The sequence below is a fragment of the Neophocaena asiaeorientalis genome, unplaced genomic scaffold (assembly GCF_003031525.2).
Source record: "Neophocaena asiaeorientalis asiaeorientalis breed wild unplaced genomic scaffold, Neophocaena_asiaeorientalis_V1.1 scaffold133, whole genome shotgun sequence".
In the NCBI taxonomy this organism is placed as follows: domain Eukaryota; kingdom Metazoa; phylum Chordata; class Mammalia; order Artiodactyla; family Phocoenidae; genus Neophocaena; species Neophocaena asiaeorientalis.
Genome location: NW_020174429.1, coordinates 2,022,812 through 2,038,124, shown reverse-complemented (window position 1 = coordinate 2,038,124; position 15,313 = coordinate 2,022,812). Strand labels below are relative to the sequence as shown.

The following is a 15,313-nucleotide window of genomic DNA, read 5'->3' as shown; positions in this document are numbered from 1 at the left end:
TAGGTTGCTACATAATATTGAGCAGAGCCCCCTGTGCTGTACAGTAAGTAGGGCCTTGTTGGTTATCCCTTTTTTTTTTCAATATTTAGTTTATTTTGGTTGAGCCGTGTCTTAGTTGCGGCATGCGGAATCTTCACTGCAGCACGTGGACTTCTTAGTTGCGGCAAGCATGGGGGATCCAGCTCCCCCATCAGGGATCGAACCCGGGCCGCCGGCATTGGGAACGTGGAGTCTTAAGCACTGTGCCACCAGGGAAGTCGTGGTTATCCATTGTAAATAGAGCAGTGTGTACATGTCAATCCCAAACTCCCTAACTATCCTTCCCCCCCCACCCCGCACCTTTCTCCCTGGTAACCATAAGTTCGTTCTCTAAGTCTCTGAGTCTGTTTCTGAACAAACCTGTTTTTAATTGACTGATATTTAGAATCCATAACTTTATTTCTGGAAACAAAAAAGAAGAATTTTGAGACGGTTCCTAAGGGGGCAATTCGTTTTCAGATCTTGTCAAACATATTCCACACTCCCTTTCTCCTCCGCCCTCCCCCACCTCTTCAAATCTCGTTCCTTTGGCTGGGAATCTCGCGAGATGTCGAGTTCTCATGAATTCTCCCATGAGCCACCGCTCTTCCTTTTCCGGTCAGCGGCCTGAGGTGAGTGTTTCTTTGGCGAGTCTTCCGAGTGGGGAATCCTCTGGTTATCGCTGCCATCCTGGCCTTGGCGGTGCCGGTTTCGAGACCCTCGGGAGGAGGACTTTCGCGGCAACTGATTTCTCCCTGGGAGCGGCGTTCTGTGCGGGGAGACGTGTCGGAGTACCCCGCTTGGCGCCCCGGTGCTCTCAGGCCTCAGCGGGGCGCGATGGTTGGGAAGGGGGTTGGCCGGGCGTATAGGCAGGCTGTGGTGGTTCCCGACTCCGGAGGCCCGGTGTCTTCGCGGTGAGTGGTGGCTGCTAACGCAGCGCATTTGTGGCCGCATCGAGAGAAATTTGGGGGGGTGGGAATAAAGTCAAGTAGGGTCGAGGCTTTTATTCAGTGGCTGAACGTTAAATGTTTCGAGTTCAGCGGCGCTTAAAGCGGGTAATTGAAAGTGTGGAAAAAAGACTGGATTACGTGTGAAGTTGTGTGAGTAAAGGAGGTTTCTGTAGGGGGAGCCTGTAGAGGGTTGTAGTGGGTCGAGTTAACTTTCGTCTGAAGGATCCAGGCCTGGATTGAAACAGGCTGTGTTTTCTTGCAGAGGGTAAAAGGAATGATGTCCTTGTCACTAGTCTAGTGTCAGCACTGCTGTAGTCACTGGTAGTTCCACACGGGAAGAAACAGTGGATAGAAGGATGGCTGCGATGATGGCATTTCTTAGGACACCTTTGGATTAATCGTGAAAACAGCTACTCTCTGAGCAGCTGCGGGCAGCGTTTAGTACATAAACCGTGTAAGTTACTGTAAATATGTTGACAGAATTAAACTTGCTCGTTTCCAGGTGACCTCTAAAAATGGTTCGCTATTCACTTGACCCAGAAAATCCCACAAAATGTGAGTGAACACGAAACATTTTTTATTTTGGAGTAAGAGGCAACAAGATGCCCAGAATTAACCAAAACTTTTCTTTTTGGTATTTTTTAGCATGCAAGTCGAGAGGTTCAAATCTTCGTGTTCACTTTAAGGTAACGTGAATCATAGTTATGCTCTAAAAGAGTTGTTTCACGAGTTCTAGTGAGTATTTTTTAACCATTCTAAAAAGGTAGCTGCGGTGATGCATTTCTTAGGACACCTTTGGATTTACCGTGAAAATAAATCGATTTTGAGCAGCCACCTTTTGGGCCGTGATCATCAGTATATAATAAGTACTTTGATTTAGGATTTGTGGAATTGGGTAAAACTACCAGAGAACTGCTTGAGAACCTAGTGTGCATATCAAGATATGGGACACGTAATTGTAGTTCATAAGATGATGGAGAACGTATTAAAGTGAATAAACATGCTTAGGGTTCACTTTTTTCCACCTTCAAACCAAACCTCCCTCGGCTCATAATCACAGATTTTTTTTCTTCGTTGTATCAGCTCACGTCCTAATAATGGAAAGGTTTTGGCTGTTGATAAATGTTGACATGTTGAAAATGTTAGAATTTAATGTTTAAAATTTGTGACTTTTAAAAAAATATATGGTTAACTCACAGCTTATATTATTTATACTTAGAACACTCGTGAAACAGCGCAGGCCATTAAGGGTATGCATATCCGAAAAGCCACTAAGTATCTGAAGGATGTCACTTTAAAGAAGCAGTGTGTGCCATTCCGTCGCTACAATGGTGGAGTTGGTAGGTGTGCCCAGGTGAGAATTCATAGTTGTCATTTAAAAAGACAAACTGTTAGAGAAGGTGATTGGAGGGAGTAAGAATGGCCACGGTCTGCCTTTAATCAGGCTCTTTCTGGTTGCTGTGATGACAGTCTTAGGACACCTTTGGATTAACCGTGAAAAAAAACATTTTCTGAGCAACCTTGGTGTTGGTTAAAATAAACTCATCTTGTAACATGGATTTAAATTGGGGGAAGTGACGAATGGGCTCTCTGGTTTTGTTTGTTTTTTAGGCCAAACAGTGGGGCTGGACGCAGGGTCGGTGGCCCAAAAAAAGTGCTGAATTTTTACTGCACATGCTCAAAAATGCAGAGAGTAATGCTGAACTTAAGGTACCCAAACCATAAATATCTTTATAAATGTAACTTGGATTGTTATTCAGTTAAAGTTGCTGTTGTCCAGATTTATTTCCTTGATTGTCTTGCTTTCTCAAGTAGCTAAATTCTCCATTAAAAGAATTCTCTTAAATCTCTACCTCCAGTTTCCAACAGACCAGAATTTTTGTCTGTAAAGCATTTCAGGAGCATGGTCTGCAGTTACTTCAAGCTTAAGTCTTTAGAATTTCCCCCCTTATAATCCCAGTACATGTAAAAGAAATGCTTTTTTTTCCTTGCGTATTTTACCAAGGGTTTGTAAACTTTCTTGTGCCATGGAGCTTTTTTACACTATGGTTTGTGAATCCCTTCACAGGATATTTTTAAATATAATAAAATATGTACTATTCCAAAGGAACTGTGATTGCCGTAGTAATGATTAATGTGGTTTGTTGCCTACATTCATAGTTGAGAGGCATTAAATTTCAGTTAGAAGTTAAAACAACTATGTTTAACTGAACAAAACCTGTGTCAACAAAACAGGTTTATCCATTTGAGGAATTATCCATTACCCTTTTGCATTTTGAAAATTGGGTCAGAACTGGAATTAATGTGGGTCTGTTCAGCTTTAGCCCTTCTAGCTGCTAAGCCTTGCTGTCAAAATCCTGTTTATCATCAAGGCTTAGAAATAGACATAGACGCTACCAGATCCTGTAACTCCACTCCTTTATGAATGCTGCTTACAAACTTGGTGCATTTAGCACGGAGTTTTGGTAGTTAGATTTAAGGAAGGACACTTAGAATAAAGGTTAAAAAAAACTGCTTGAACAAATATGCTATTTAAAGTCCTAAGGATTGCCTTTCAAATTATTTTTTTTCAGGCAGGCACTTGAATGATGCAGTTTGTGGTATTAAGATAAAGATGTTACCTGATTTTGTTCCAGGGCTTAGATGTAGATTCTCTGGTCATTGAGCACATCCAGGTGAACAAAGCCCCCAAGATGCGGCGCAGGACTTACAGAGCTCATGGTCGGATCAACCCATACATGAGCTCTCCGTGCCACATTGAGATGATCCTTACTGAAAAAGAACAGATTGTTCCTAAACCAGAAGAGGAGGTTGCCCAGAAGAAAAAGGTCAGTTACTTAGTCTCTGCTCTGTTTATTTGGTATGTTAGATTTGTGGTTGCTGTGATGACTAACTTAGGACACCTTTGGAATAACCATGAAAGGAGACTATTCTGAGCAACCAGCAACCTCTTCTAACCATTTTATTTTGGCTTTCATGGGTCTCATTAGTTTCTTGATTAACAGTGAATAGTAACTTTGTATTGTTCAGTATGTTAAAACCGTGTGATTATCTGCTTATGTCCCCACCTAGATGTCCATAGCCAGTTCAAATGCAACATGTCCAAAACTGGGCTCTCCTCCCTGCCCCCCAATAAGCTTGTTTTCCGTATATGATTACATTTAGATGTTTAAGCCTGAAACCTGGGAGTGATTCTTCACACCTAATGGTGTGATCCACCTAATGGATTTGTCTTCTGTTGATTTTATCGTTAAATATTATCCTCCACCTTGCTGCCACTTAGTTCTTACCAGCTGGGCACCCTGGCTGCCGTCTTGGTTATCTCCTGCTTACTACTGTGATGTCCTCCTGGCTGCCCTTCTCCCCGTACCACTTCTCTCATGTTTTTCCCTTTATGTTGAAATTTCCGATCACTCTTTCATTGAGATACAATCTTCTGGAATCTTAATAGTGCTTTTTTCTTTTCCCCAGATATCCCAGAAGAAATTGAAGAAACAAAAACTTATGGCCCGGGAATAAATGCTGCAAAAAATAAATGCAAATAAAAGTAAAAGCAGAGTGTTGGTTGTCTTAATTAGTAAATCTATTTCAAGTGTCATCACAAAATGGATCAAATGAGTTTTCATAAAACATGCTGTTTTGCATCTTTTGGTGCTTGCGTAAAATGGAATTAGAACGTGGGGAAATTTCGGGATCTCTTTTCCACCCACTTTATTGAGATTTAACACACTCTACAGTCTTCAGTAGAATTTAGTATATTCATTTATGCATCCGTCAGCACAGTGAATTTTAGAGTTTTTCATGATCCCAAAGAGGAACCTTGGTAGTGGTTGGCTGTCACCTCCCCCCAATCCAGTGCTGGGTGACTACTTGCCTATTTCTGACTGTAGATTTGCCTATTCTGGACAATTCATATAAATGAAATCACAGTGTGACCTTCCTCACTGGCTTTGACTTAGCATGATTTTTTCAGGGTTGTAGCACGTACCTGTGGTTCATCATCATTTGGGGCTTTTTCTCTTTTAGCTACTGTTAGCGTTGCTGTGAACTATGAAAGTTCCTGTGTGGGCCTATTATCCTTTCACTTGGATGTATACCAAGAGTGGAATTCCAGGGTCATATGGTAATTTTAATGAACATTGGAGGAACTGCAGGACTCCTAAAGCAGTGCCGTTTACAGTGCGACCAGCAGTGCGGTTCGAATTTCTTCATCGCTTAGATTTCGCTGATTATAGCTGTCCTAGTGGGAGGAAAGTTGTATACCCATTTCTTGTAAAAATACCCGCTCAAAGCTGACGATGTTAATTTCCCCTGCTCTTGAATTTAAGACCCTTGTAGCAGGGTGAGTAGCTTAGCCTCAGCTGCGTTCGAAAACATCCTAGCCATCACCGCAAGCTTCCCTGTTGGTGGTGAGTCACCGGTACAGGCGCTTATCCTCTCCTGGGTCCGCGTCGTAGATCTTGTTCCAGTGACGGCAACTGGGGAGCACAGCGCTTCCGCCTCGCCCGCAAGCTCTAAGCTGATTGCCGGGGCTGCGCCGGAAGCCGCCGCCGTCCCCGCAGGGCGTCACCGTTACGTCGGGTGCGTCATCAGGCTGACGCAGGCGCGCCTTTGTCGGTCCCTCTTGCGGTGCCCATTGGGTTGGCTGCGGTTTGTCATCCCGCGAGCCTCCCTCCGGAAGCCTGGACACCGTCACTGGGGCTTCGTGGCCGCGGGTGAGCGGGGCTGGGTGGGTCCGGGCTGCGGCCGGGGCTTCGCGGTTCTCCTGCCCTCAAGGTACACCAGCGCCCCTGCCCTGTGCCTACCCCTGCGTCGGTCTCCACCCCTAACTTCCTCCGTCCGCCTCTCTTTGCTTCAGGATCCGCTCTCTGGCCTGCATTGTCGGTATCACTTTTTATCGTCGTCGCCACCATTCGCTCGTACTCTCCCCTGTCTTTCAGTCCTTGCCTTTGACTTAGCCTCTCCCGGTCTCTTTTGTCTCCAGTGAAGTGATCCGCCGACTGGTCACTTAGAGGAAGTGGCGTACCCCCGTCACAGCTGCTCTTGTTCTCATAGAGCCTCCGCCTTTTTCTGTTCCGTTGTATTGGACTAAGTCGAATGCAAGAAATTCCTCTCCTCCACGTTTCAATCCATCTTTCTCGCTGTGTTGTATATTCGAGAATTGGCTTGGAGAGAGTAAATAAAATCATGATTTTATCAATTTATCATAGTCACCTTCTAGACCTTTCTAAGCCATAATTATAACAAAAGTAATTAGTACTAATTGTTCTTGAGAATTCATTTAAAGCGCAATTTCAAGTAGGTAAAAACCTGAATCTTTATGATGGAGGGATTGCCTGTCATCGTATTAGCTTGGTGCTCGGTAGCATTGCCAGTTGTTTTAAAGGGTTTTAGTTGCATTTGAAAGTTTGGTAGAAAGGGGAATAACATGATGATCGTGTTTGGGGGAGAGAAAATGCAAGAGCACTGAGCTAGGAAACCAGAATTAGGAATTCTGGTTTTAGCCAGTTCTAGTTACTTGATACCTGCAGTGTGGACTTTGGACAGGTTACAACTTTTGGATGTGTTTGGGATTTGTTTTGTTTTTCTTATGGTAGCGACGTTTACGTAGTACTTAATATATGCAGACACTGTTCTGAGCTTTGTATTCCTACTAATGTATCTCATCCACACTACATCCCTGTGAAATCGGTACTATTATTGTCCTCTTTTAACGCATGGGAGAATTAAGGCACCGTCTGGTTAAATAATTTGCCCAGGAACGCTATCTAGAAAATGGTGAAAGCGGGGCTCAAATCCAGGCGGCTGCCAGCCATCCTGTTTGATTATCATGCTATGGTACCTAAACCAGTAAGAAGTCTTTTCAGATCAGATTCTAAATGTCTAGTAGCCAAAAATTATGATTTCTTGAAAAATGCTGAAAAAGACTCTTGCTCGTTTGGCTTATTTTGATTGATTCTTTAAAATTTTGGAACAAAATATTTTGGCAAATTCTAAAATTATTTTAATTTGTCTAGGGGACTGTCTTAAAGACTCCAGTTATGAATCCCTTATAAAAGAGTTGGTCATTCCCTGATACACATTTACATTTTTATTTGTTTACAGCTCTTGTAATTCATTTCAAAGCCACATTCAGATTGGATTATGTATACCACTCTTCACTTGTGTTGTGAATCATTTTAAATTGCCTGAGCGTAGCAGCACTTACTCGTTTACCACTAAATGCTACTTAGCTTACAACATTTTAAATTGCCTGAGCGTAGCAGCACTTACTCGTTTACCACTAAATGCTACTTAGCTTACAACATTTTAAATTGCCTGAGCGTAGCAGCACTTACTCGTTTACCACTAAATGCTACTTAGCTTACAACATTTTGAAAACAAGTTTAACATGCTGAATTATTAGCCTTATGCCCTGTTCTGAAGTTTCTTAGTTTTTAAAGCCTTTGCTAAGGGATTAAAAATTCTTGTAAATTTAAGAGGTCTTCGGTTTAATTGTGTGTTACGGAAGTAGTATTGGCTCTTTTTCAAGAAATTGCTGGTCTTGAGAAATTCCAAGTTGACTTCTAATTATCAAGGAAATTTAGGTGTTAATTTTTGGAAATGGACAATTGACTTATACCAATAATACTAAATAAAACTTTTATTACTCAATACCCCTTTATTGCCATTAAAAAGAAAAAGCAAATCTGTCAAGGGAGAGTTGTTGGCTGGGAAAGGCCAGCCAGTATGCAGCCTAGAGGTCTTCCAAAGTGATATCTTAGTGAGTTCCATATTACAAGATTTGCCCTTAGCATTGTTCAGTCCCTGGAGATGATTAGGCCCTGGGAGTTAATTCACACTAAACTGGCGTATGTCAAAATTACCAAATTCCTTAATGTTTTTGTGCCTCCTTTTCTTTATCCGTAAATGGAAATGCCAGGGTACCCAACCTCACTGGGTGTTTTGAAGATTAAATGAGTTGATACATGTAAAGGGCTTAACTGCCTAGCACCCCGCAGATGATGGTGTCATTCCTTTATCATCAAATCTATGGTTGTGGAGCAGTGATTGGAGAGGTTTGGAGGCAGGCACCTCACTATTATTTTCAGGTCTACGACCTGTTATTCTTTTACCTTGTAGATAGCAGCATTTTTATTTAATAGACTTGCTTTAAGCTAATACCTGTAGTGTGATTTAAGTTTTTCATTCAGTGTAGAAATAGTCTTTTCATATATCTTAATCTAGCTAAATTCCTTCAGTCATTACTCTATGATGATCTAATTTGTTCTTTCTTCTTGTTTATCAGCAGTTCAGGATCTCAAGCCTGGGACAATGGTGTGCATTCCCTGCATTGTCATTCCAGTTCTGCTCTGGGTCTACAAAAAGTTCCTGGAACCATATATATACCCTCTGATTTCCCCCTTTGTTAGTCGTGTGTGGCCTAGGAAAGCTATACAAGAATCCAATGATAAAAACAAAGGCAACATAGACTGTAAGGTAAGAACATTAAAATGCCTTGAATAAGGGGGCGTGGGGATGCAGGATGAAATACTTGGCTTTTGGAAAGGCAAGTTCTTCCAGCCAGAAGCTTCATTAATGTGTCTAAATTCCCTTCTTTTTTAAAATAGGGGTTTTGGATTTTTATTTGTAATTAACGTTTGCTTTAAACTAAGGTTCTAAACTAGTCCTCTGATTGATGCATTTGTTTCTTGCTTTATGGCCGAGATAATAACCAGTATTTCCTGAGTGGTAAGAGTAATGGTAAATAGTTAATAAATAACAAGAGATGGTTCTAAAATAAGCCAAGTTTCACTGACTGATACCTTTGATAAGAGATTTGATTGGTAGGATCATAGAGTTTTTTTTTTTTAACAAAATGGAGTTATTTTTTTAAATGAGTATTTAGACAACTCTGTTGTCTTTAGTGTTGGTGATTGTTAAATACAACTTTCTGTTCAATTGCACAAATTTAGCCATCCTGCACATTTCTAGAAGTAGTTTTTTCATTCTGAAGTTATTGTCTGTTTTTAAAGAGAATATGTCTTGAAATGTATGTCTGTTTGTTGTAATAATATCTAAAGTGGTTTTTCATTTTAGGGTGCAGACATAAATGGATTACCAACAAGAGGACCAACAGAAATCTCGGATAAAAAGAAAGACTAATGTGATGGTCCCAAAGGATCTCATTGTTTTAAAAATGGATCTGATAGTATGAAGCACCTTCTTTGTACTTGTCTCTGATCTTTTTCCCTGAAACCAGAATTTGGGTTAGATAGTTTAGATATTTACCTGACACTAATCAGGAGATACCTGGTATTTGTATTTCACATGTAGCTAGTTATATTTAATGACCTCATTCCTGAGTTTCTTTTTCATTAAAGTAGCTTTCATTTCTTTTATTGCATTTTAAAAAATATGAATAAAGAAAAGGTTCGTGCCAGTAGACACTGTTACTAAATCAGTCCCTGAAAATCCTTGGGCCTCTAGCTTTTATTCAGGCTCTTCAAATTTGAGGAGTATAATTTTACTGTGAAAGAGTGCAGGGAGACTGTGCGGTGAAATGAAAGGTAGTTTTTGGAGATGATAATGACTTGAAACATAAAGATGGAATTACTGTCTCACTCAATGGAGCAGCTTATCTATGAGAGTAGTAATTACTGTTTATTGCTCTGAGGAAGATAGGAAAGACAGGGAAATGGGGTAACCTCTCTGAAAAATGGAACATTTTTTACGTAAATGGCTAATGTATGTTATAAAATTCTAATTCTTGTCGCATTCCTTCTGTTCCTACAAATGTATTAAATATTCAGTTTAGCTTGTTGTTCTTTTATCTTTTAAAATATAAATACTTAAAAGTAAGATTTTTTAACCACATCAGAAGTCAGGATTGTAATAATGTGATGGCATCCGGATAGTTATGGGGGCAGCGATATTTTTTTTCTTCTTTTTTTTTAAAGTTTAGATTGTATCAGTTATTTTGTTCCATAATAAGACACCAAAATTCATGTTTTTCAGCAACAGTGACGTGACTGCACAGTTATTTGCTGGTCTGGGCCTCTCCACATGATCTTTCATCCCCAGGCCTCTTCATTTTAGTGTAAGGATCTATAAATATTCAAAGACGATGAGACATATCTTCATAGAATATTTATTTTCACTGAAGCAAGGAGAAGTTAGAAAGGACTCCCTGCCTTGGGTCCCCAGGGAAGTCCTGGGTCCTAACTGAGGCTCTGTTAAGCTGTGTCTGGTCAAGTCATTGATCCACCTTGGACTTCCTTTGATATCAATGTGTTTCATCTTTTCTGCCCCAGCCTACCTGAGAGATAAGATAAATTCTCATTAGCAGCTAAATCCAGTTGATTAGTTTGTTTTTTAAGGTATTAAAAACTATATTATGAAAATAGCAGATGTTCATAGTAGAACAATGCAAGGGCAGGTTAAATGAAAAGTTAATGTTCTTTCTCTACTCTCACTCCTTTGTTCTAGCTCCACAGATGTAACCACTATTAGCTTTTTGTATAGCCTTCTAGCAACTTTCTTAAAATATATCATTTTTTAAAAATCAAATAAGGTCTATAATGTCCTTCCTCCCATAGTCCCCAAGGGCTTTACTCATTTAGCTGTTGATTTTGTTTAGGATTTATCTTCATATTTTAAGTGATACATGTATACTGCGGTTTTTGGAGCTATCAACTTTAAACATTATTGACTTCCTGCCATGGTTGAGATACAGCTGTTTTACACTGTAGTCCCTCTGCTTCTCCCACACATCCTCCAGATATGTTTTTGTAAATTTTGGTTAAGTCATTGATCAGTGTGTATATCATTATGCATACTCCAGATGTTTTCCATTTGCCCCTCCAAATCTCTGCTCCCTCACCCTACTCTCCTGCTCAAGAAAGCTGTATGGACTACATCAACAGGCTTCCTATGACCTCTGGGATCTGTTGGTTTGGCCAGTGGTATCTGCAGCAGGAGATGGGAGGGAGGGAAGGAAAGAGTGAGGTCAGGGTATTTATTCCCTTGGCTCCTTCCCTTCGAGGTCTCTTCAGGTCAGATGTGTTCCTCAGCCAGAAGTCACTGTACCTCATGGTGACCAACTCCATCCACATGACCCCTTTCAGTTTCCACTAATGCCTCCCTTTCCTTGTCTTTTTGGGCCTAGGGTTGATGGCATCTGTTACTACTGGCTTTGGGTCACTGCTTTATCTTGAGTGTACCGTCTGCTTCTTGCTGGACACTGATAGGATGAGCAGGTGACTACTGCTCACTGCATAGATTGTGCGTGTAGGGCGATTGAGTTTCCCTTCACCTAGAGCATCGCTTGCCTGCAGTCACTCATTACCTTTTTCTCCCCGTACACTTCCCCTATTGACTAGCTGTTGCCCAGGCCCGAGGCACAGTGGCAGTCCTTGGGACTTTTCTTCACCACTCCTGTGTTGGATCTCTTGTTCCCTGGATCCCATATCTTCCTCTGTTGGTTTACTCCTTCATTTTTCCTGTAGCATACCAGTTTTTCTAATTCAGTACTCTTAAAAAGTTGAGATGGATAATTTTGAAAAGTGATCCCCCAGATCACTCCAGTTCATTTAAGCCTACCTTCCTGAGAATCACCGGTCTTCTAAGGCCTTTTCTGCTTCTAGCAGTCTCCCACTAGAGCACTGGTTCCCAAACTTGTATTTTCACATACTAGTAAAAAAATATTTTTAAAAAAGTTGAGGGGGCTGCTACACCATTACCAACTTTTTATTTTGCCAAGCGGGAATATATTAAAAGGCTGTGACTTATTATCACCATTATTTCATAAAAGAAGACATTTTGACACCAAAAGAGTGAAGAGGAACATGGGAATAAAGGATAATAGTAGCCCATTAGTGTGAATACGTTTATAAAAGATATATTCATTTTCGTGAGAAATTCACAATCTGGGGTTTTATCTTGTTCCTTCATCTGGTACATAGCCCTCTGCCTTTTCATCTTGTCTCTCTTTCTGTGAATGTGGTTTTTGTTCCACAGGCTGCAGGATTATAGTTCTTGCTTCTCCATATTTTTCTTTTTATGGTTGGTGAAAGCTTTTTTTTAAAATATATTTATTTATTTTCTTTTGGCTGCATTGGGTCTTCTTTGCTGTGCGTCGAGCTTTCTCTGGTTGTGGTGAGCGGGGCCTACTCTTCGTTGCAGTGCGTGGGCTTCAATAGTTGTGGCACATGGGCTCAGTAGTTGTGACTCACGGGCTTAGTTGCTCTGCGGCATGTGGGATCTTCCCGGATCCAGGATCAAACCCGTGTCACCTGCACTGGCAGGCGGATTCTTAACCACTGTGGAAGCCTGGTTGGTGAAAGCTTATCACCTATCCTTGGTCTGGACTTGGTAGCCACTGTTCTATACCACACAACTATTCTCTTGCCCCCAACCCCAAAAATCAATTCTGACGTGTCAATCTATATTATATATATGTTAAGTGTAGAGTCTAGGATTCCAAAGCTGTACTCTTAAATTGTCTTAAAATATTGATCCCCTACAGAGCCATCACAGCTGCTGATACCTTGTAAGACCTTAGTGGGAATAATTGGGAAGAAATGGAGAGGAAGAGTGTGGACTAATCAGTGTGGACTTGTTTTCAGTGTTTGATTTTGATCACCTTTAACATGACTTTTTAACTTAACTAGTTTTCAGTAGCTTATTTTGCCCTACTTAACTTTAATTGCATTTCCTGTCTCTGTGAGACGGGCTCTTTTTCTCAGATAGTTCTCTGAGGCTCACCTGAAAGACTTGGGTTTTGTCTCATCTTTTTTATTACTAAGTGGCCTTCCTAGGAGACAGGTGAGTCAGCACTTCCCCAAAATGACCACGTCTGATGTGTAGATCTACTCAACAGACTGATGGGATTGAAAAGAACTTTTACCCACTGATCCTAAGCCTCTTGAACTCTCAAAAGCTAAATGTCCTAGGTTCACTCATAATCAAAAGGAAAAAGACGAGGGAAGTTCCCTTGTGGTTTCCTCTCCATATAGCTACTGGCTAGTTCTATCTGCAAAGCCATATTCATTAATATGGTAACAGTTCCTTAAGAAAGAAACGAAGTCTGTGGGTAGATGTATTTAAATGAAGTCAGAGGTTAAATTGAGAAGGTGTGACTGTGAAGGGCAGTGTGTGGTGGAGTAGTTGCAGAGTATACTTAAAAACTCTAAATGTTGAGCTGGTATGGACCTTCAGATACAACTAACCCCATCCTCTCATTTCCACTAAAATGGCTCAATGGCCAAAAAAAAAAAAAGTTAAAAGAGGTAGCCTAGATGCTGGAACAGGGCAGGTCTGCAGGACTGCCATGTACAGTTGTGCTATGTGCACTGCCCAGCTTCAGAGAGCACCATTCACACGGACAACAATGTAAATGATGCCCCTAGATCTACACATTGCACATCCACAATCCTGCTCAGAGGTCCTGCTCCTGACATGTAAATCAGCAGATGAAGTTTCACACTTCCTTGGTGTATTCATTTTCTATTGTTGCATAAAAAATTACCACAAACTTAGTGGCTTAAAACAACACAAATTTATTATCCCACATTTTCTGTAGGTCAGCCATCCGGGTATGACATGGCTGGATTCTCCACTCAGGGTTTCACCAGGCTGAAACTAGGACGTTGAGGTTCTTTTCTGGGCTTCCAAGTTCACCGGTTGCCAGCAGAATTCATTCCCTTATGGCTGTAGGACTGAGGTTCCTACTTTCCTCTAGTCAGCCAGGGACTGCACTTAGCTCCTAGAGGCTAACTGTGGTTCCCGGGCATCTGGCCCCTACAGGCAGCTCACAACATGGATGTTCACTTTCTTCCAGGGCAGGCAGAGCACCTCTTTGACTTCTAAACTTCTGGGACCCGCAGAGAAAATTCTCTGCTTTTAAAGGGCTCATGTGATTAAATCAGGTCCAAATAATTTCCCCAACTTAAGGTCAACTAATTTGGGATTAATTACATCTGCAAAATATCTTTACAGCAGCACCTAGTTTAGTATTTGTTGTTTGGGAGAAGGTGTGCGTACATCAGGGGCCGGGAAGCTGGGGGACCATCTGAGAAGTCTGCCTGCTGCACTTAGCCTCTTTCTTGACTGATGATTCTAGTCCTTCTATTCCTAGAATCCACTTTGGATTTAAATCTCATGGTCTCCACCTATCAGTGTCCCCAGGATACACTGATTTTAAACTCTTCGGCATTTATAATTGTGAAATTTAAAGAGCTACTCAGCATAGTCTCATCTAATTTGATGATCAGAAATCATTTCAGAAGAGGGGAAGAGGAAGGCAGTTAGTGTATTTTACAGAAGAAGAAAGGCTCATAAACATGGAGACACATGTTTCAGCAGGGAAATGCAAATTAAAACCACAATGAAACAACATAGGAATGGTTAAACATCAAGAGTTGGGAGGATGAAGAACAGAAAGTGTTTGTGTATACTGCTGGTGGGAGTGTCAACTGGTACAACTGCTTTGGAAAACAACGTGGCATTCTCCAGTAAAGTAGAGCATGCACTTACACTATGCCATTCCATTCCTAGAGTCTAGATACCAGAGAAAACCCTGTATCTGTGTGCCAGGAGATGTACAAGAATATCCTTAGAAGTGTTGCTTATGTAACAGCGCAAACAAAACAAAAAACCCACAAAAGTTCATGTAAAGTAGGAAGAATAAATTGGTATATGAAAACCTTGTTATAATGCTTTAAGGAGAGTTCAAAGAATTCCATTATGTAAGCTTTGGGGTAATATCATTTTGGGTTAATGAAATAATGGGGGAAAGCTTTTTTAGCTCACCTGATCAAGGGATCCAAAAGCCAGTCAGCAATTATATTATGTCTAAATTCACAAAATATGTGTATACTGGAATACTACGTAGCAGTGAAAAACGAAAGAACCCACAAGTAATTACGTTGCATGATGTATGAAGAGTGGTTACTTCTGGGGGATTGGAAAGAAGAACGAGAGCTTTCTAGGGTGCTGGAAATGTTGTCTATCTCCCTGTGATTGGTGGTTATACAGATATATATTGAGAAGATATACATAAGAGAAGATTTAGATACAAGCTTAACATTTGTCAGTTTACTATAGGCAAGTCAATAAAAAAGTAAACATAAAAGTGAATTCTTCGATGTATGCATCCACATGGGTGAATCTCGAAAAAAAATTTGAGAGAAAAAAAAGCCACAAAATAATATATGCTGAATGATTTTTATATAATTCAAAACTAGGCAAAATAAACAGTATTACCAAAGTGGTAAAACAATTTCTAACAATCTAGAGAATAATTAGCATAGAAGTTAGGATGGTGGTTACCTCAGGGGAGAGAGATGCAGTTAAGGAGAAGCAGA

The 15,313-nt window shown here is 40.8% G+C and overlaps 2 protein-coding genes and 4 non-coding genes across 10 annotated transcripts; all 6 read left to right on the top strand.

The window, feature by feature from the left end:
* The first annotated feature begins 604 nt into the window (after positions 1 to 604).
* RPL17 (ribosomal protein L17) lies at positions 605 to 4,550 on the top strand. Of its 2 annotated transcripts, none has more exons than XM_024756786.1 (7): positions 605 to 650; positions 1,471 to 1,523; positions 1,614 to 1,654; positions 2,188 to 2,322; positions 2,580 to 2,678; positions 3,605 to 3,796; positions 4,440 to 4,550. In XM_024756786.1, exons 2-7 carry the CDS (start codon positions 1,484 to 1,486, stop codon positions 4,485 to 4,487), a joined length of 555 nt encoding a protein of 184 aa, XP_024612554.1. In that variant the 5' UTR covers positions 605 to 650; positions 1,471 to 1,483; the 3' UTR covers positions 4,488 to 4,550. The 2 variants fall into 2 exon arrangements, with proteins under 2 accessions (XP_024612554.1, XP_024612555.1); XM_024756787.1 differs by lacking the exon at positions 605 to 650 and adding an exon at positions 740 to 932.
* On the top strand, positions 1,329 to 1,394 carry LOC112407502 (small nucleolar RNA SNORD58). The gene has a single exon (XR_003004759.1). It is a non-coding gene; the product is annotated as a small nucleolar RNA SNORD58 (small nucleolar RNA).
* On the top strand, positions 1,736 to 1,800 carry LOC112407501 (small nucleolar RNA SNORD58). Its single transcript, XR_003004758.1, has one exon. It is a non-coding gene; the product is annotated as a small nucleolar RNA SNORD58 (small nucleolar RNA).
* LOC112407509 (small nucleolar RNA SNORD58) lies at positions 2,424 to 2,488 on the top strand. Its single transcript, XR_003004766.1, has one exon. It is a non-coding gene; the product is annotated as a small nucleolar RNA SNORD58 (small nucleolar RNA).
* On the top strand, positions 3,846 to 3,909 carry LOC112407500 (small nucleolar RNA SNORD58). The gene has a single exon (XR_003004757.1). It is a non-coding gene; the product is annotated as a small nucleolar RNA SNORD58 (small nucleolar RNA).
* A 997-nt stretch (positions 4,551 to 5,547) lies between the features above and the next one.
* On the top strand, positions 5,548 to 9,764 carry CUNH18orf32 (chromosome unknown C18orf32 homolog). 4 transcript variants are annotated; one of them, XM_024756792.1, is made up of 3 exons: positions 5,548 to 5,683; positions 8,257 to 8,447; positions 9,048 to 9,764. In XM_024756792.1, the coding sequence occupies exons 2-3, from the start codon at positions 8,283 to 8,285 to the stop codon at positions 9,111 to 9,113; spliced, it is 231 nt and encodes a 76-aa protein (XP_024612560.1). In that variant the 5' UTR covers positions 5,548 to 5,683; positions 8,257 to 8,282; the 3' UTR covers positions 9,114 to 9,764. The 4 variants fall into 4 exon arrangements, with proteins under 4 accessions (XP_024612560.1, XP_024612556.1, XP_024612558.1 ...); XM_024756788.1 differs by having other exon boundaries at positions 5,552 to 5,683; positions 8,260 to 8,447; XM_024756790.1 differs by having other exon boundaries at positions 5,635 to 5,744; positions 8,260 to 8,447.
* Positions 9,765 to 15,313: the final 5,549 nt, after the last annotated feature.

What these genes read in the sequence shown, in the direction of transcription:
- RPL17 (XM_024756786.1), top strand. Translation starts at nt 1,484, where the DNA reads ATGGTTCGCTATTCACTTGACCCAGAAAATCCCACAAAAT. An exon ending in GAGTTGGTAGGTGTGCCCAG is followed by an intron (nt 2,323 to 2,579) that starts GTGAGAATTCAT and finishes TTTGTTTTTTAG; the next exon opens with GCCAAACAGTGGGGCTGGAC. An exon ending in AGAGTAATGCTGAACTTAAG is followed by an intron (nt 2,679 to 3,604) that starts GTACCCAAACCA and finishes ATTTTGTTCCAG; the next exon opens with GGCTTAGATGTAGATTCTCT.
- CUNH18orf32 (XM_024756792.1), top strand. Translation starts at nt 8,283, where the DNA reads ATGGTGTGCATTCCCTGCATTGTCATTCCAGTTCTGCTCTGGGTCTAC. An exon ending in AAGGCAACATAGACTGTAAG is followed by an intron (nt 8,448 to 9,047) that starts GTAAGAACATTA and finishes TTTTCATTTTAG; the next exon opens with GGTGCAGACATAAATGGATT.